The sequence below is a fragment of the Mobula hypostoma genome, chromosome 8, assembly GCF_963921235.1.
Source record: "Mobula hypostoma chromosome 8, sMobHyp1.1, whole genome shotgun sequence".
Taxonomy (NCBI): Eukaryota; Metazoa; Chordata; class Chondrichthyes; order Myliobatiformes; family Myliobatidae; genus Mobula; species Mobula hypostoma.
In genome coordinates, this window is record NC_086104.1 from 38,171,612 (window position 1) to 38,191,355 (window position 19,744).

General features: G+C 38.6%; 1 protein-coding gene across 5 annotated transcripts in view; it reads right to left on the reverse strand.

Annotated features, from left to right (window-relative positions):
* Nucleotides 1-19,744, reverse strand: part of LOC134350477 (metastasis-associated protein MTA3-like) — a 216,570-nt gene that overhangs the window by 10,658 nt on the left and 186,168 nt on the right. The window contains exons 20-21 of one of the 5 annotated variants that reach the window (XM_063055688.1): nt 18,391-18,426; nt 12,671-12,698 (exon numbers count right to left, since the gene is read on the reverse strand). The exons of 3 other annotated variants lie outside the window; for them this stretch is intronic. In XM_063055688.1, coding sequence (XP_062911758.1) covers nt 12,671-12,698; nt 18,391-18,426 — 64 coding nt within the window. Of the gene's footprint in view, nt 1-12,670; nt 12,699-16,768; nt 16,821-18,390; nt 18,427-19,744 lie in introns of those variants that run through there. One more of the 5 variants, XM_063055689.1, reaches the window with a different exon arrangement.

The following is a 19,744-nucleotide window of genomic DNA, read 5'->3' on the forward strand; positions in this document are numbered from 1 at the left end:
CAGGAGGTATGGAAATGCTGGGTAGTAAGATCACAGAAGTAATAGAAAATGAGGATAAGAATTTTAAAATTCAGGCTTTGTTAGTGTATAATTTAACCATCACAATGTAACAGGTGAACTTGAAGTGAGTGATGATAAGCCATCAGAATCTTAGACTATCACGTCAATGTAAAGTAGATGACGGTGAGTTATCCGGGAGCCTGTCAGCGTAGTCAGGACTGCTTTCAACAATGGTAAGGATGAGGTTTTCAGCAGAAGGCAAGCGAAGGCAGTTTTGAGATCAGAAACATTACAAAGATGGTAGTTAGGCAGAATTAGTAACAGAATAGATTTGTGAATGCAAGCTCAGAGCTGTGTTAAGAGTGTGTAGCAACACACATCAAAGTTGCTAGTGAACGCAGCAGGCAAGGCAGCATCTCTAGGAAGAGGTACAGTCGACGTTTCCGGCTGAGACCCTTCGTCAGGACTAACTGAAGGAAGAGCTAGTAAGAGATTTGAAAGGGGGAGGGGGAGATCCGAAATGATAGGAGAAGACAGGAGGGGGAGGGATGGAGCCAAGAGCTGGACAGGTGATTGGCAAAAAGGATATGAGAGGATCATAGGACAGGAGGCCCGGGGAGAAGGAAAAGGGGGAGGGGGGGAAACCCAGAGGATGGCCCCCTTTTCCTTCTCCCTGGGCTTCCTGTCCCATGCTCCTCTCCCATCCTTTTTGTCAATCACCTGTCCAGCTCTTGGCTCCATCCCTCCCCCTCCTGTCTTCTCCTATCATTTTGGATCTCCCCCTCCCCCTCCTACTTTCAAATCTCTTACTCACTCTTCCTTCAGTTAGTCCGGACGAAGGGTCTCGACCTGAAACGTCGTCTGTACCTCTTCCTACAGATGCTGCCTGGCCTGCTGCGTTCACCAGCAACTTTGATGTGTGTTGCTTGAATTTCCAGCATCTGCAGAATTCCTCGTGTTTGCGTTCTTACGAGTGTGTAGCCTGACTTAGCTTTTTTTCAGAAATTATAACAGTGACCATGAAGCCAAGTCTGTGACAGTCACAAAATACAGTGATTTCAGTCTTCTCACATTAAATGTAATCAGACACTGCATAGCAAACCTGAGACAGTGGAGTGATCAAGGGAGAAAGTGGTAAGGCAGGACTGACCTTTGGAACCTTTGGAATGCGTGTATTCAAAAGAAATCACTGAGGGATTGGATGAGATAACAAATAGAAGCAGTGAAGGACAGACATCAGAGATATTAGTGCAGATAACAGAAAATAAACACCTGTGTGATTCTCCAGCTAGAATTTGATAATGAAACCAAAAACCCAAATGGACAACGGAGGCCAGATGCTGGGAGGATGTTAATGTGCCATAAAGATTGAGGGGAGATGGTTTAGAACAGACAAAGTCAAAATGAATACCATTTGTGACTTTGTTCGGGTAGCATTGTAGATTAGAAGTAATCAAATGTAAAATTGAGGGACAGATAAGCATGAACTTGGAAGCCTACAATATATGTATATTTAGGGATGCTAACTAGGAAAGGAATGATTAAGATAGGGTGGTAATTTTCAAGGCAGTGGATCAATAGTGTTTTCTTTGAGAAGACTGATGATGGAAAACATGAAAATTTTTCATTAGCATGATAAATACCAGTTACTTTGTTCTTAATGCAGCACATCCTCATATTTTGCCTTTTGGATACAAGCTCAGTTTCTTTATTATTAAATATGAAGCTGTGGTTGTGAATTCATTTCAGATCTTGCATTGTGCTGTATGGGTTCTGATCTAGCTGAGATCATTGGGTGCAAGGAGTTTGAGGTACTCAATCCCAGACGAATGTGGCACAAAATTGTTTCTGATCGCTGTGTGCTGTTGATCACCCTTAATAAAGGATGTGTTGCTGGAACCTCTAGCCTTATGATCTTCTTTGAACAGAAACAAGTTGTAATGGTTTATCCTTAATGTTCAGACCTAGTAGCGAATATTAGCAGTGTTGCAATGCAAGTCAGAAAGTATTTCTAGTTCAATGTCCAGTCACAACTAACTGGATTTTACAACTGGCCTGATTCCCTAGACTAGGACGGTAACAGATTTGGGAAGGAGTGTGGAGTCAGTCTGAATTTCTACACCTACTTGTTCCCAGGATATCTACTATCATACAATAATATCAACTAGAACAGGATCTTTTCTCCTCTAGTCCTGCTGAAGGGTCTTGGCCCGAAACATTGACTGTACTTTTTTTCCATAGATGCTGCCTGGCCTGCTGAGTTCCTCCAGCATTTTGTGTGTGTTGCCTGTATTTCTAGTATCTGCAGATATTCTCTTGTTTGCAACTAGAACAGGAGTTTGTTAAAATAAGTGTACTGTTTAAGCCAATCAACAAATAACTATTTGCATAAGATATCAGCCAGGCTGAAAATACGGTGGATTCTGGTTAATCTTTTTATCAGTTCCTGACATTTTTGAACAACACGGTAATGCAATTCATTGCTTTCTTTGCGCTTGAGTGTTCCCTGTTTGCAGCAAAGAGAACCATATGGCACAGCACAATTAAAAAGGCCTGTTTTACTATCCTCATTGTAGATATCATATGCACAAAATTTTTGAAACAAGTTGGGAAGTTTTGTAGATTTCCAAGTTTCTGTACTTACAACATGAGCACTACCTTTCTCGCTGTGTGCTTTCTTGAGTACTAAAAAAATTGTACTAATCAACTGGCTAGAGTGTTCACTGAGATCTTTAACCTCTTGCTTCAGCAGTATGAAATACCCACCTGCTTCAAGTAGGCTTCGATTATATCGGTGCCTTAGAAGAACTTGGTAACTTGCCTCAATGACTATCGTCTAGTGGCATTTATATTCACAGCGGTGAAGTGTTTTGAGAGGTTGGAGATGAAGTAACTTGGATCCACTCCAATTTATCTACCGGTGCAACAGGTCCAGAACAAATGACATCTCATTGGCTCTTCACTTAACCCTGGAATATCTGGACTGCAAAGATGCATAAATCAGGATGCTCTTTATCGACTCTGGCTCAGCATTCAATACCATCATCTCTTCAAAACTAATCAATAAGTTTCAAGACCTTGGCCTCAATACTTTCTTGTGTAATTGGATCCTCGATTTCCTCATGTGTCACTGTCAGTTCGGATTAGCAACAATACCTCCTTCATGATCTCCATTAGCACAGGTGCACCACAAGGTTGTGTGCTTAGTCCCCTGCTCTTCTCGCTTTACGCTTATGACTGTGGCTAAGCACAGCTCCAATGCTGTATTCAAGTTTGCTGATGACACCACTGTCGTAGGCTGAATCAAGGATGGTGATGAATTAGTATATAGGAGGGAGATTGAAAATCTGGCTGAGTGGTGCCATAACAATGCCAGAAAGACCCAGGAGCTGATTATTGACTTCAGGAGGAAACCAGAGGTCCATGAGCGAGTCCTCATTGATGGATCAGAGGTGAAGAGGGTCAGCAAATTTAAATTCTCTGGTGTTATTATTTCAGAACACTTTCATCCTGGGCCCAGCACGCAAGTTCAATTGCGAAGAAAACGTGGCAGCGACTCTACTTCCTCATGTGTTTGCCAAAGTTTGGCACGGCATCTAAAACTTTGACAATCTTCTATAGACATGTGGTGGAGAGTATTATCGATTGGCTGCATCACAACCTGATATGGAAGCACCAATGTCCTTGAACAAAAAAGCCTACATAAAATAGTGGATCTGGCCCAGTCTGTCACGGGCAAAGCCCTTCCCAACATCTACACAGAGCGCTGTCACAGGAATGCTGTGTCCATCATCAGGCACCCCCAACATCCAGGTCATGCTCTCTTCTTGCTACAGCCATCAGGAATAGGGTACAGTAGCCTCAGGACCCACATCACCAGATCAGGAACAGTTATTACCCCTCAACCATTAGGCTCTTGAACCAGAGGGGGCAATTTCACTTGCCCCATCACCGAAATGTTTCCACAAACTATGAGTTCATTTTGAACGACTCTTCATATCTTGTTCTTGTTGTTCATTTTTATATGTACTTTCATAGTTTATTGCCTTTTGTCCACTGGTTGAACGCCCAAGCTGGAGTGATCTTTCATTGATTCTATTACGGTTATTATTCTGTTATGGATTTATTGAGTATGCCTGCAAGAAAATGAATCTCAGGGTTGTATACAGTATATGTACTACAATAAATTTTCTTGGAACTTTTGAAATTTGAACTTTGAATTTAAAGTGGTGCCTACATTTCCATTGAGACAACCAACTGTCTGTTTCTTTAAATCTTCGTGACCCAGCTTCTTAGCTAGCTCTTCTGACTTGTTTTTAACATCAGTTCACTGACACACATAACTCATCCAGTTACAGAGGAAAACCACTGATTGAGGGCTTCCTCAACATCCGGATCCTTACTTTCATGCTTTCATTTTTGGGATGTTCCCTGTTGTCCCTCATTTATTGCCAATTTATTTTATCTTCTTGCTGATGTATTAAGTGCGCAATTGCAGATTTCAGCACTCCAGTTATCTCTGCCAGCTGACGATGAGTAGTGTCAGGCAGATGGCTTCTAACTTGGTCCAATAAGTTAATTTCTAGTTTCAAATCTTTTCATGGCGAGGGTCTCAAAAATTTTTAAAGTCAAAATAATAAAACTAAATGACCAAAAATCACTGCTTTTTGAATCAGCCAAATGGATAACATAACACAATAATACTCATCTGATACAACTGTTCATTCTAAGCATGGTGTAGTGTCTAACAGCCACACAAGTTCACATGACTGACCTTCTTTTGCCCCAACTAAGCTGCATAGTGTCCCAAATCAACAAAGGGAATCCCGGCTATTTTCTCAATTTGCTTTTGTTCTTAAGAGTTGCCCCACATAAGTGGCTGCTCTGATTAACTGATGGACCAATTAAATGGAATCCAATGCATTGACAAATAAAGCTTGAAAATTACAGATCGACTATAAATTTTAGCGCACAACCAAATCACATTATATTACATGATTTTTAGGGGAATGTTGTATATTGTTTTTTAGTTTGTAGGAATTTGAATAGTGATGTTCTTCAGGCATTAATGAAATGGGCAATGCCTTAAATTACAATCTATTCATGAGAGAATTGGGTGAAAGTCACAGTTTCCAAATTTATGGATTACACAAAACTTGGCAGTATTGTGAAATGCAAAGAGCATAGTGTTAGAATGCAGTTGACATATAGGCAGTTTGGAGAAATGGGCAGACACATGACAGATGAAGTTTAGTGCAGGGAAAGATAAGGAAGCAGAATCAGGTTTAATATCACTGGCATACATCATGAAATTCATTGTTCTGCAGCAGCAGTACAGTGCATTAAATTTAAAAAAAACTACTAAGTTAAATAAGAAATTAAATAAATACTGTAGTGCAAAAAAGAGCAAAAATAGTGAGACATTGCTCATAGGTTGGCTCACTGCCATTCAAAACTCTTGGTAATTTTAAAATCTTGGTAGTGAATTTGTGGTAGGAAGTTTGAGAAGAGGCAATATAGAATAACAAATAAAATTGAAGAAAAGGTGCAAGAGCAGAGGGCCAAATAACTGTATGCGATAGGAGAGATTGGTGAAGATGTTAATGAAGCATACATAATTCTGTGTTTTATCAACAGAGGCATAAAGAGAGTATAAAAAGGTGCCAGGTTTTATTAAACCTCTAAAAAGCATTAATCTGGCCTCAACTGGTGTGTTCATTTCTGGTTACTGCATCATAAGGAGGATTTGAGGGTGTAGAGAGGGAGTAGGGAGTTCAGTTACAAGGACAGATTGGAGAGCGAGCTGTTGTTTGCTCTGAGAGAAAGCTAAGTGGATACTTAATCAAAGTATACATTATAAAGTATAAACATCAAACAAGTCAACAAATTCAAATATCTTGGCAGCCTAATAACAAGTAATGGCAGGTGCGACACAGATATCAAATACAGAATAGCAATGGCGAAAGAAGCTTTCCAAAAAATGAAGACCATATTAACAGACAGAAAGATGAGCACGTACACTAAAAACAGAATACTGCAGTGCTACATTTATTCTATCCTGACTGATGGAAGTGAATACTGGACCATTTCTCCAGCAATGGAAAAGAGACTAGAAGCAGCTGAATTATGGTTCTACAGGAGAATATTAAAAATATCATGGACCACACACACATCAAATGAAGAAGTTCTCAGAAGAGCCCAAGCAGTTCGATCACTCATACCAACAATAAGAGAAAGACAACTCAGATTCCTAGGACACATCATGCGGAAAGATGAACTAGAAAAACTCATACTCTCTGGAAAGATTGAGGGGAGAAAACCTAGAGGAAGATCTCGGCTTATGTACAACAAAAGCATAGCCAGGGGGCTACACATCGAGGAAATGGAAGTCATCCAAAAAACGAAGGATAAATCTATATGGAAAACCATAGTCACCAAAGTCTGCATCGGATATGGTACCTAGACAGACAGATAAATTGCTGAAGGGTATGGATAGGGTGCAGAGGGAGGGCCTGTTCCCTTTGGTGGAGGAGTCAATGATGGCAGGTCATGGATACAAGATAAAGGAAAAGAGAATTAAGAGCGAGACAAGGGAGAAAACGTTTTCATGCAGGATGCATTTGGAAGCTAAAATGCATTGACTGTGAATGTGGTGAAGGCAGATTTTTTTTTACAGCTAACAGGGAATTGGATAAATACATGATGAAGAAAGGGACTAAAGAATTTATCTGGCAGAGTGCTGGTTCTGACATGATGGGTTGAATAGTCTCCTTCTGTGAAATAACTATGATGGCAATACAGTTCTTTCAGGCAACGTGGATAGTAAATGCCACCAATGCAACAATATGGATAAGGAGAACATAAATCAAGGTTAGGTAATAAACCAATACAAATTTATGGGCAATACATGAAAATCATTAATACATTTTTAGTTAACATCAGAAGCAAGCTTATAAATACAAAATATTTATTACAAAAACTAACCAATGTAACATTTTATATCTTATTATATTTTACTTTTAATGCACTCAGTCTAAGTTTACAGTTGCATAAATAGCTTTGGTTTAAAACTCAAGAATAATTACTTATAAACAATGAACCTTACTGTTGAGAACAACATATCGTTCAGACAAAATACTTAATGACTTAAATTAGTGCCGCAATGTGAGCAACTGAAACAAAAGCAATTCATTCGTTACGATATAATTAAGTAAAACAATCAATATTCCTGTCACTGCTTCCAGATCCACTATATCGTTTCACAGTTCTCATCAATTGTATCCAAAGATGCGACTTGGACTTCAATTATTAATTAATTCATTCATTCTATTCATTGCCTGCTTGAACACATAGTGCAACGATCTAAAATAGATATATTCAACTAGTTAGCCATATAATTCCTGGACACAGATCCAAGCCGGCGATTAATCAATACAGCAATAACTATTTGGATACCATTTGCAAGATATGACATGCAAGCAATTATCTGTTCTCTGTTCATAGCGTAATACAACAAAATGGCTAAAAAAACACACACAATTCATTTTTTTTCTTTTCTGTACATTAAGCTACACTTGAGTCTTCTGTAAATATGCAAAATGTTCTAAAAATGCCCTATAACTCTAACAAAGCTGCTACCCTAACAACACTGATTACTGTCTTTATAGAATATAAAATAGATTAATTACTCAATGTAAAAAAAAATAACTATTTTCCTAATGGTTTCCTTACTCAAGAAACAAGTCATTTAACAGTAATTCAAATATATTTCAGGTGCAAAAAACCTGAAATACTCTTAAGTTATCCATCCTACCAAGGAAGAAGCACAATAATAAATAAGTCTATGAGGTACAGATTTTGATTCTGACAAAAAGGCTAACGGTCTGAAACCTCAAACCTGTTTCTCACTTCACATGGGCGCCCTGACCTACTGAGCATTTCCAACATTTTACTTTTACAACAGATTATTCACTTCCTGCCCCCTGCCTCGCAAAAGGTACAGGATGTGTTTGGAATTTGAAATGCATTGTCCATGGATGTAATGAAGGTAGATTCATTATGGCCATCAGGGAATTAGATAAATATACGATGGAGAAAGGAACAGAGAGTAGAATTTGGTCATTATATGGAAATATTTAGGCCTTATCAAGAATGATGGGGGTGTAGTAGATGCAGCTAATTAATTTGGCTTCTTCAGTTTCTGTGCAACATTATAAAAGAAGGTTTTAAAGGTTATTATATCAGGGTGTATCTATCATTTCCTTTGAAATAAATGCTTCCTATAAGGACATTTGGGAAAGGAGTTTAGCCTCAAAGAGTAAAGTTTATTATTAAGAAATATAGAGGTCAATTTACTGGCTTGCATGAATTAAAACCAAACTTTGTAGAAGATTTGTTGTATGGCAAATGAAGGCTGGGACAAAGTGACCTTTCCATACACGTTGCCCTCTCTCATGTTCCTGATCCAGCACTGTAACTGAGGGCCATTACCACATGTGCAACATTGCACAGATATATTATTTCATTAACTCTTGTGACATTGCAAAACAATTTCATTTTGTTGAGTACTTCAGAATTTAGAATAAAAAGGTCATGCAACCATAAACATTGTCAATAATTACTTCAAAAACCTGTAATAACGCAATACAAAAGTGTGCATTCACTCACATCTGATCACCAAATTATATAAATGACTTAACAAGTGTGTGACAGCAAATAATATTGCTCCCTTGTCATCCGGACAATAAATGGTAGAGCCAATGAAAGGCAGCATTTTCAATTCATCTCATTCCTACCATCAGAGAAAAAGCAGTACAGGTTAAAATCTATTTCTGTTCATGTAGATTCATTGTAAACTTAGTGAAATATAAATCACAGGGAATAATCTAAATATCAAAATATCTCTCAAAAATTGGAATCATGTTTATAATTAGGCTTTTTTCAGACAAAACGAAGTATTTGGTCAAAGAAGTAAAAGAGAAACTGTCCAAGATTTCTCTGATCTGCTTCAATATCGGGTAACTACTGAACTATCAACCACAAATGAAAATAGAATGAAGTGATCAGATTTTGCAATTAACATTCAGAGCTCTGCAAAACATGCTTTCCTTTAAACAGTTCAATTCCATATCATTGTAACCTGAAAAAAATTATGGAAGGTTGATGAAAACAATGGGAGATGTATAAATAGAGTTATCTGTTCAAGGCAGACAATAGTTCACAGCCAAAACCAATTATTTCAAACTTCCGCAGATATATTTCTTTCAGATATTCCAAATATTAATTCAGAAAAGACAGGCCCGGCACAAAATGTGGGAAAAACCCATTTCCTGCCTCCGACACACATATACACAATGACTGAAATAAATTTTTACACCCCTCTTCAAGTCGGCCTGCAAAAAGATGCTATGTGAAAGCCCATTGAAAAGAATTACATTATGAATGCGTAAAATTTACAGCGTGATGAGAACATTTTAAAGATAGCATCGTTCTACACGATGGAAAATAAATGCCTTGTCAATCTTACAGAGGATGCTCAAACATTCTTCGGTAATAAATGTAACATTCCTGACAAAATTTTGCAATGATTATCGAATGTCATAATATATAGTTGCAAAAGTAAGCAGGGGTACAATAAAAAAGTGACAATGATCACTGAGTAAGGAAGTGACAGTATTCATGATGAAGATGATGAAGTGTGTAAGTAAAAATCAATGCAGATTCTCTAAAACCTGTGGCTTGATTTGATGAAAATAATCACCCTTTACAAAGTCATCAATATAGGTAGTACATTCTGATTTCCTGATTAAGCTGTTTTTCTAGAGAATCTGCATTCCTGATTTAAGGTTGATTTTACTTGTGCGTACTAGCCTACGCCGCAGCCTACGCAAGTGGGCTACGCCGTTGTGAGCATTTATACTTGTGCGTTGGTGTGTCTGCGTTGCTCTGCATTTCACCACCAAAACGCTAGTTGGCGGTGGGGTTTCTATGCCACTGTGTTGAATTTCTTCGTGTTGAGTTTCAACACGAGGAAACTCAAACTTCAAACAATGGCGACTGAAACTGAAGGAGGGTGAATCTCCTGTGCTTGTCCGGCCACTGAGAGACATTGACGAGGAAATGCATTTCAAATATTTTCGGATGTCGGCAGGTAGGTTTGACGATTTGGTTTATTGACTCCAACCATTTATTTCGCACCAGTGTACGCACAGTATACTCAGAGACCGGCAATCACCATTTGAGTTTTAGCTTCAGGTGGAACTCAACAGGTTGCAGCAGCTAGCTACAAACTGGCATCAAGCACAGGGTCCTCCATAATTTTGGAGGTCTGTAAAGCTTTATGGAAAGCATTGCAGCCAGAGTTCCTTCCCTGCCCTTCAGTCGCCCAGTGGCAAGCTATTGCAGCGTTGGAGGAAATGCGATGCGACCAAGCGGACCAATCACAGTTGTTGCGGTCTGCGACACCGCGACATGTAGTTACATTTTGGGAGAGGTGCGCTTTAGGCTTCGGCGTAGTGTTGGTGTAGATACAGCATAAGGCTCGCGGTTACGCCGTACCTACAGCGTACAAAAGCATTTGTCTGATGCCTCTGGTGAACAAAGAGATTGGAAGATGAGAGGGAGGGTGAAAGAGAGAATGAGGGGGGAGAGAGGGGGGTTAGAGGTGTGGGGTTGGGGGGTGGTTAGAGTGGGGTGGTTAGAGAGGGGGGTAGAGAGGGTGAGAGAAAGGGGGTGTAGAGAGAGAGAGATGGTAGAGAGAGGGAAGTAGAATGGGGGCGTGGAGGGGGCGAGGAGGGGGAGAGTGAGAGAATGAGAGAGAGTGAGAGCATGAGAGAGAGTGAGTGAGAGAGTGATAGAGAGAGAGGGACAGGGAGTGGGGAAGAGAGGGAGATAGGTAGATTGATATTTGTCCATGAATTATATTCACCTGCATACATTCCATTGACTTTTATGAGAGCTGGAAGACTTTATAAAACATGTAAAGTAGAAACAAGTTTGGAAGAGTCTGGATTCCAACGCTAATTAATAATTGGTATTGCTTTATCACTGTCACAATGTAAAACTTTGTTCATACCATCCATAAATATCATTCCAAAACAACCATACAGTGAGGTAGTGCAAGTAGAACAGCAATAACATAATGCAGAATATACTGTCAGTTACCATTACAGAGGAAGTGCAGTGCAGGAAGACAAACAAGGGGCACGGTAGAGAAAGAGTAGACATCAGCTACTCTGACTCAGTACCTCCAGCTTGTAGGAGATCTTTGCTTCAAACAGAAACAGAAACATCCAGTCCATCTCAACATTCTTCCTTAGAAGTTCCCATGTCCGTATTTATAAATTAACTTTCTGTAAGCTCATCGCAGTGTAATGCAGTTCTTCCCTACTCCACCACAGTTCCTCTAACCACAACATGTCACATTGCAATCTTGTTTGCATCTCTTGGCTTAAACTGCAACAAATTGCAGTTAATACAATGCAATTAAAGTACTTCACAGTAGAATAAAGTAACACAGCTTCTCATTGAACCACACAAAAGAAAATCGGGAGACAAGCACAAGCAAAAGCTTGATCAAAGAAGCAGGTTTAAATTTTTAAAATCTGAGTTTTAGAGAGAGGAAAGAAGTGATGGGGTTCGGGATGGAAAACAAAACTCAGAAAGAAACTGGTGTGGATGAAAAAAGTCTATGTCCCTGTCTTTTAAAAATTGTCTTCATTTTTTATATGAAATGTTTATAAATCTTAAGAATAATGCATGACTATAGAAAGGATGCTGTTAGAAAGTAGATAAAGGACCAGCTTTAGATCAAGTATTATAAATACGATATGGAAAGGAAACTTATGATTTTAAAACGAAGAGGGAAACAGGTCCCTTGTGTGCAAACATACATCTCCAAAAGAATCACAAAATGATATGCAATGAAAAGTAAAAAAGAAATTATGTGTTTTTATTTAAAAGCATTGAGTAACAAAAATAATAATTTGTCCAAGGCTGAGATTAGACTGCAACTTGTTGCAGGTGGTCTCAGACTTCTTTCTATTAAAGTGATGGGAAAGAGACAGACAACCAGGGTTACCATTGACCAGACTGACAGAGCCTTTAGAAAAAGTCACTTGTAAGGGTATGGTGCATCAAAAGACTTAATGGCTTTAAACTTTGTATTTCTTTTTTGGTGAGTATTTTGGTGTTGTAATGTTTAGAGTTTTGAACTTTGTTTGCACACTGATAATAGATGGGTGAATAGTTTTGAAGTTGTTACAGTAATCCGCTGAGCACAAGATCCAAGCTAACAAAAGGATTCTGAATCTCCACATGAAGAATATTCACAACAGAAGTGCACAAATAATTAAGCACATCCTTTATTACACCATTTAGAATAATAAAGAACATGAATTTAAAAGCAATTTAAAAACTGACAGCTTTAGAGGAGCATGACAAATGCTACAAAATAATAGGCATAGTTTTCTAAATATCCCTAAAATTATACAATTCATCTTAAGGAATTAAAAAAAACACAAAATCACAGTTTTGGTTGTGTCACATAAATTAGCATGCAGTTCTAACTGTCAACAATCCCTCCTTTATGAAATGACAAACAGCCTCATTTAAGGTCTGGCTGTGAATGGCTTTTAAGTGAGCATTAAGTCATGGGAAGATCTATACTTACTGTGAAAAGGTGTTCAATTGCTTCAGCACTGAAATGAGATAAGCATTCATACATTTAAAAATGGATTTACAAACATATACTGTACTTTTCTCTTAATTTGCTGAAAGTGGTGGTTAAGTGGGATAGCTCCTGAAAATGGATGAAGAGTTTGCCACACATGATTAAGCTATGGCTGCTGTTTTCAGTGCTGCCCCCCTCACCAAATGCATGCCACCTGCTCATTCACATGATTGACACCAATAACAGTACAGGCTTACTGCCTTAGCAAGCTGGCAGACATCACCTAAAGCTAGCTTGCTCCTCTTAAAAGGGAGACGCACGTGATGACAGCAAGCAAGATAGACAACTGGGATTACAATTGGTTCCATGGTTTGTACTAGTCAATGTAGGCGACAGGGAGGAAAGGAATTGTTTTAGTTTGAGAGGAGGTCTTCCATACACATTCTGAAGGATGTGTGTGGATGAAGCTATGCAGTAAACTAGAAAGCATGGAAGCATGCTGCAGTAAGTTCAAGGACTTCAGAAGTGATCGTGGACAGTAAAGGTGATCAAAAGCCAGTGAAGGTATCCTCAAATGCCATGTCCTATCAATTGACTGCCAATCTCACAACTGCTCAAAGCACCACATGCTTTATCAATCTATCAATCAGGACATAGAACTAAAATTAATCTAAATCTGACTCTGTATTTACCTACCACTGTTATAAGTCTTACACCCACAACTCACAGCTTGGACTGTCAAACATGACATGCACATCTCCCATATGCTGAATGACATAGAGTTACACAAGATCTCAGACAGGCAGAACTAACCAGCAACAGTACAGCTACATCATTAGGAGGAGAAACTGCTCTGCAGTGTGAAAATGCCAGGAATCAATCAGTGACCAGCAGAGGAGATGAAGGTACCGTCAAATCTAACCTTCCTTATCACAAACAATTTCTCACTCTTCCTCCAAATCCATCTGATCTACCCATTTTTTCTTTCTTTCATTCCAGTCAAAAGTAAGGATAGTAAGTGTGGGGAGAGCCAGCCTTGGATAGCTAAGGAAATAAAAGATAGTATCAAAATAAAAGCTCGCGTGTACAAAGTCGCAAAGAGTAGTGGGAGACTGGAGGACTGGGAAAACCTTAAAAAGCAACAGAGAACAACTGACCAAGAAATAAGGAAAGGGAAGATAGAGTATGAAAGTAAATTAGCACGAAATATAAAAACAGATAGCAAAAGTTTTTATAAATATATAAAGCGGAAGAGGGTGGCTAAGGTCAACATAGGTCCCTTGGAAAACGAGAAGGGGAAATTGATATTGGGTGATAAGGAAATGGCTGAGGCATTGAACGACAATTTTGTGCCGGTCTTCACGGTGGAGGACACATCTAATATGCCAAAGAAGGATGTTATGGATGAAATGGGAGGCGAGGACCTCGATAAAATCACTGTCACTAAAGAGATAGTGATGAGCAAACTAGAAGGCCTGAAGGTAAATAAGTCCCCTGGTCCTGATGGGATGCATCCCAAGGTTCTGAAGGAATTGGCAGAGGTTATAGTAGCCGTGTTGGTAATCATTTATCAAAACTCTCCAGACTCTGGGCCGGTCCCGGCAGACTAAAAGACAGCAAATGTCACACCAGTTTTTTTAAAAAGGATGTAGGCAAAAGATGGGCAACTACAGGCCAGTTAGCTTAACATCTGTAGTCAAGAAAATGGTTGAAGCTGTCATTAAGGAAGAAATAGCGAAACATTTAGAAAGGAGTGGTTCCATTAGACAGATGCAGCATGGATTCAGAAAGGGCAGGTCCTGTTTGACAAACTTACCGGAGTTCTTTGAGGGCATAATTAGTGCAGTGGATAGAGGGGAACAGGTGGATGTCGTATACTCAGATTTCCAGAAGGCGTTCGATAAGGTGCCACACAAGAGACTTATAAATAAGATACGGATGCATGGAGTCGGAGGAAGTGTATTGGCATGGATAGTGGATTGGTTAACTAATAGAAGGCAGAGAGTTGGTATAAATGGGTGTTTCTCCGGTTGGCAGTCTGTGGTGAGTGGGGTGCCGCAGGGGTTGGTGCTGGGCCTGCAGCTGTTTACCATTTACATTGATGATTTGGAAGAGGGGACTGAGTGTAGCGTAGCAAAATTTGCTGATTACACTAAACTGAGTGGAAAAGCAAATTGTATAGAGGATATGGAGTGTCTGCAGAGGGATATAGATAGGTTAAGTAAGTGGGCCGAGGTCTGACAGATAGAATACAACAATGGTAAATGCAAGATCATCCACTTTGGAAGGAATAATAGAAGAGCAGATTATTATTTATACGGTGAAAGATTGCAGCATGTTGTTGTACAGAGGGACTTGGGAATGCTTGTTCATGAATCGCAAAAAGTTGGCTTGCAGGTACAACAGGTCATTAGGTCATTAAGAAGGCAAATGGAATGTTGGCTTTCATTGCTAGAGCGACTGAATTAAAGAGCAGGGAGGTCATGCTGCAACTATACAGGATACTGGTGAGGCCGCACCTGGAGTACTGTGTGCAGTTCTGGTCTCCATACTTGAGGAAGGATATACTGGCTTTGGTGTCCTCCACCGTGAAGACCGACACAAAATAGTCGTTCAATGCCTCAGCCATTTCCTTATCACCCAATATCATCAGGTTGATTCCAGGGATGAAGGGGTTAACTTATGGGGAGAGATTGAGTCGCCTGGGACTATACTGTCTGGAATTCAGAAGAATGAGAGGGGATCTTATAGAAACATACAAAATTTTGAAAGGGACAGATAAGATAGAAGTAGGAAAGATGTTTCCATTGGTAGGTGAGACTAGAACTAGGGGACATTGCCTCAAGATTCAGGGGAGAAGATTTAGGACGGAGGTGAGGAGAAACTGTTTCTCCCAGAGAGTAGTGAATCTGAGGAATTCTCTGCCCAGGGAAGTAGTTCAGGCTTCCCCGCTGAACATATTTAAGAAACAGTTAGATAGGTTTTAACATAGTAAGGGAATTAAGGGTTATGGGGAAAAGGCAGGTAGATGGAGCTGAGTTTACGGACAGATCAGCCATGATCTTATTGAATGATGGGGCAGGCTTGATGGGCCAGATGGCCTACTCCTGCTCCTATTTCTTATGTAAAACCACAACATTGAGTTTTTCTCCTTCAAATACCTAAGAATGACAAGCCTAACTGATCAGTGACAGCAAGAAACAGAATGGTTAAAAAGCTTGCTTAAGTCAATAACTCCAAGAGATTCAATTCACTGGCCAATTCCGTGCAGGCATTGTCATGGTTTTGTGTTATGATTGAGCTAAAGTGTTACAGCAAAGGAACTAGAGCAACTAGACAAGAAATTGGGGGGCTAAACAACCAAATTATAATATCTTTTGAAGTTAAAGTGCACATATTTATGTTCACCATAACATAGTGAGCTTTAGAAATACTAATATTTAAGTCTACAAGGTTTGGCATCCTTTTGAAAAGTGTTAAATTCAAATGATAATGACATTTTCAAAATTTGTGGCTAATTTTATTAGTGAATAACTAATTACAAATACATTTATTCCAAATATTGCTCTGGAAATTGCGCAAAGTTAAAAAAAAAATCTGTTTTGGAAACATACTATTTTAGCAGCTTTCTAAAATCAATGCCAGGTGTGGCAATGACACCGTCCCAGGTAGATCAGAACTGTTAAGTATTATTGGATTCTCCTCTGTGATCTCTTTCAAACTATTGAGTTCAGCTTAATTGCCTTAGTGATGGATAAATTCTATATTTGGTTGCCTGATATATACAAGAGGAACATAAATTTAAACCTTATCCCTGAGGCTTCACATTTTGCATCTCATTACCGGAACACATCTGCTTACAGAAAATAATTTTTAAAAAACTTGGATCACCTCTAGCTTTATCGAGAATGATTTAATATTTTATACAAACAAGTTTTGTTTTATATATTCGCAAACAACAGGAATTCTGCAGATGCTGGAAATTCAAGCAACATACATCAAAGTTGCTGGTGAACGCAGCAGGCCAAGCAGCATCTATAGGAAGAGGCGCAGTCGACGTTTTAGGCCGAGACCCTTCGTCAGGACTAACGAAGTCTTGTCTTCTCTAGGTAGCTATGCTTGGAGCATATATCCCGTAGCATCTCTATATCTTGATGGAATGTGTATTCATGAAAATTACAGTTTATTTATCTGCAGTCAAACATTTAAATATTATTTGATCAACTGGTTCCTCATACCTCTGTAAATGGATTTATTAAGTCACTGTTTACTTTGGTTCTTCCTGTTATGATCACTCTTTGCCAGAGGATACATTACTAAATTAAACAAGAAGTTTATAACACTGCCAGGAAATGCATGAGGATTGAGGAGTAGTTGAAACCAAGCATGGGCCAAAATTGAAAGGAAGATTGGGAATGAAGTAAGAAGGTGGGGGTGATACATGACCACTGTACCATCCAGATCACCCAATGGTCAGTCACTTTAATTCCACTTCCCATTCCTACACTGATATGACTGTCCATGGTCTCCTCTATTGCCAAGTCGAAGCAAGGCACAGATTAGAAGAACACCCGAGTAGCTCCCAACCTGATGGAGTGAACGCCAATTTTTCTAATTTCCGGTTACCACTCCCCTCTATCCTCTTTTGACTTCCTTATCTGACCCTTCCCCCCCCCCAAACATCAACCCATTTCTTTCCCTTCCCCCATTCTCTCGATCCAAATATGACCCACACACTTCTCCCTTTGGTTCCCCTCCCCTTGTCCTTCCGTTTATTCTATGTCCCACTATCCCCTCCTATCAGATTCAATTTTCTTCATACCTTTGCTATTTCCATCTATCACAATATTCTTTCTTACTATTTAGGCTTTCTAATCTGAGATCTGTTGCTTTAAGAAAGAGTGACATACATCCAAGCAAGGTTGTTGCAGAAGGAAGCTCTCTCCGTGAATAAAAGGTTACTCAGTCCCAAACAACTTTTTTCCAGCGTGAGAAAGTTGCACCTCTCACACCAGTAACTTTGCAGCTTTTTTCAACTACTATTGCAGTGGCGAATGAGAATTAGTTCTATCGCATAGTCAGGGCCCATTAGAAATTAGATGAACCAAAAGAAAACCAAATTCATAATTATGAAATGGGAGCAGGCTGTCCTGCCTGTTCATCCTGAATTGCCATTCCAAAAGATAAAGGCACATCTATGTAATCTTTGTACTAGCCCAGAGCAACTGCAGCAATTCTGATAGATTAAAATCCTAGATTTAACATTCAAAACTGACCTAGCTAAAATACCATGAGGAAAAACAGGTCCAAACTTCTAACATTCACTACACGTACAAGTAGTCACCCCTTGAAGGCCTAGCCTTTAGGTGAAGGCAAATTCAAGAAGGGAAAAATTTAGAAGGGAATTGTTATCTCTGCTTCATTTCATCAATAGATCACTAAAAAAATCATACTATCAGCCCATTCACATTATTATTGACAGTATTATCTCATTGACATTTATGGGATCTTGATGTGTATAAATTTCCTGCCACTCTGCACACTACTTGCCAAATTGACAATACTGCTACTGTATGTATTCAGCCTAGAAGTGACTTTACATGCCATGGGGACTTGAAAGTCACTTTAGAAATGCAAGTCCTTGCAATATGATTGCCTGTTCACACATACATGTACAAATATGAAGGCAACATTATGTGCCATTACCACAAACAACTTACTTCCTGACTTTGGGGAAACTGGAACTCTGCATCCATCTGCAAAACAAAAATATTATACATGATCTGCTCATAATAAAATTGTGGATCTCACCCAAAACATACTACTATAATTAAAAAAAATAAGTGACACCCTAAACCTGCTTTAAGTGCAATAGTTTGGATTGGAATATGTCAATTACACGAATATTTAAAGCAATGCATGAGGAAAGGTCAATTTGCAAACTCAACAGCTTCACTTGCTTTATAAATGTGCAAACAATCCTGGTTCTTCAGAAACAGCAGTAATTTAATCAATAATAAATGTACATGTGAAAAGGTAGGTGGATTAATAGAAAGACTTGTAAATAATTTTCCAAATTGTCACGATAATAGCACAAACAAATTTGAATTAAATACACGTCAAAAGACCTTTCCTCTGACATTTTTAAGTGTGCTGTGTTTTTAAAACCTAAGTTTATAGAAGTCTTTTTTTTATTTATAAAGGAAAATCCATTTCTAATTTCAATCTGAGTAGCCAGGGACACTAAATTTTGGATTTCAGCAACTTGACATAGCCAAAGCAACTGCAACTATTTTAACAAAGTTGTATTGACTCCTTATTAAGCAGCAGGGGGCACTGACACTCAGTCTGAAGAGATTTCCTTAAATCCTTAAATAATTCTTGTGCTCATGTGGTAACTAGGATTAACATATAATATCGGCTGGAAAATCATTAATTGAAAACCAGCAAGTTGATCATCCAAGAGATTAGTGAAGCAAGATGAGTTTCACGTGAGGATTTAATCTGCTTTCAAGCTTTTGCTTTTATTTCTCATTTTAATCCATTGTGTCCTTTCTTCAACATCTACATGCCAATTCTGAAATATTTCAAAAATCAAAATACAAACATGTAGTCTCTGTATACAGTTAGAACAGTGACAAGAACAATCAGAACTTTTCTAAAGGAAAGTGATCAAAGTAAAAGACCAAAACGGTTAACAAAATGAAACACTAACTTACAGTACAGCAAGGAAAAGCAATGCAGTTTTAATATAAGAATTAAACAGCATCAACTAGACAATCCTTTTCAGTAGATGGTGTTGTGTGCTGTTTCAAATGGGGGATTTAAACAAAATGCTTTAAATTAGTTTGTAAAATATAAACCCCAAAAATATGAGAATGGACTCCACTAATTTCTCATTATATAAAAAAACTCATAAAATCACAAATACATAGTCCTTTTCTGCAAGTTACAAAGAGTTTTTTTTGCATTAATTATGTTGCACTTTGACTGGATTAGTGACAATAAGAAGAATGTAAAGTATAGAAGTAAAATAATTAAATTTTATTATTAAACCTTTAAGTAAGATTAACA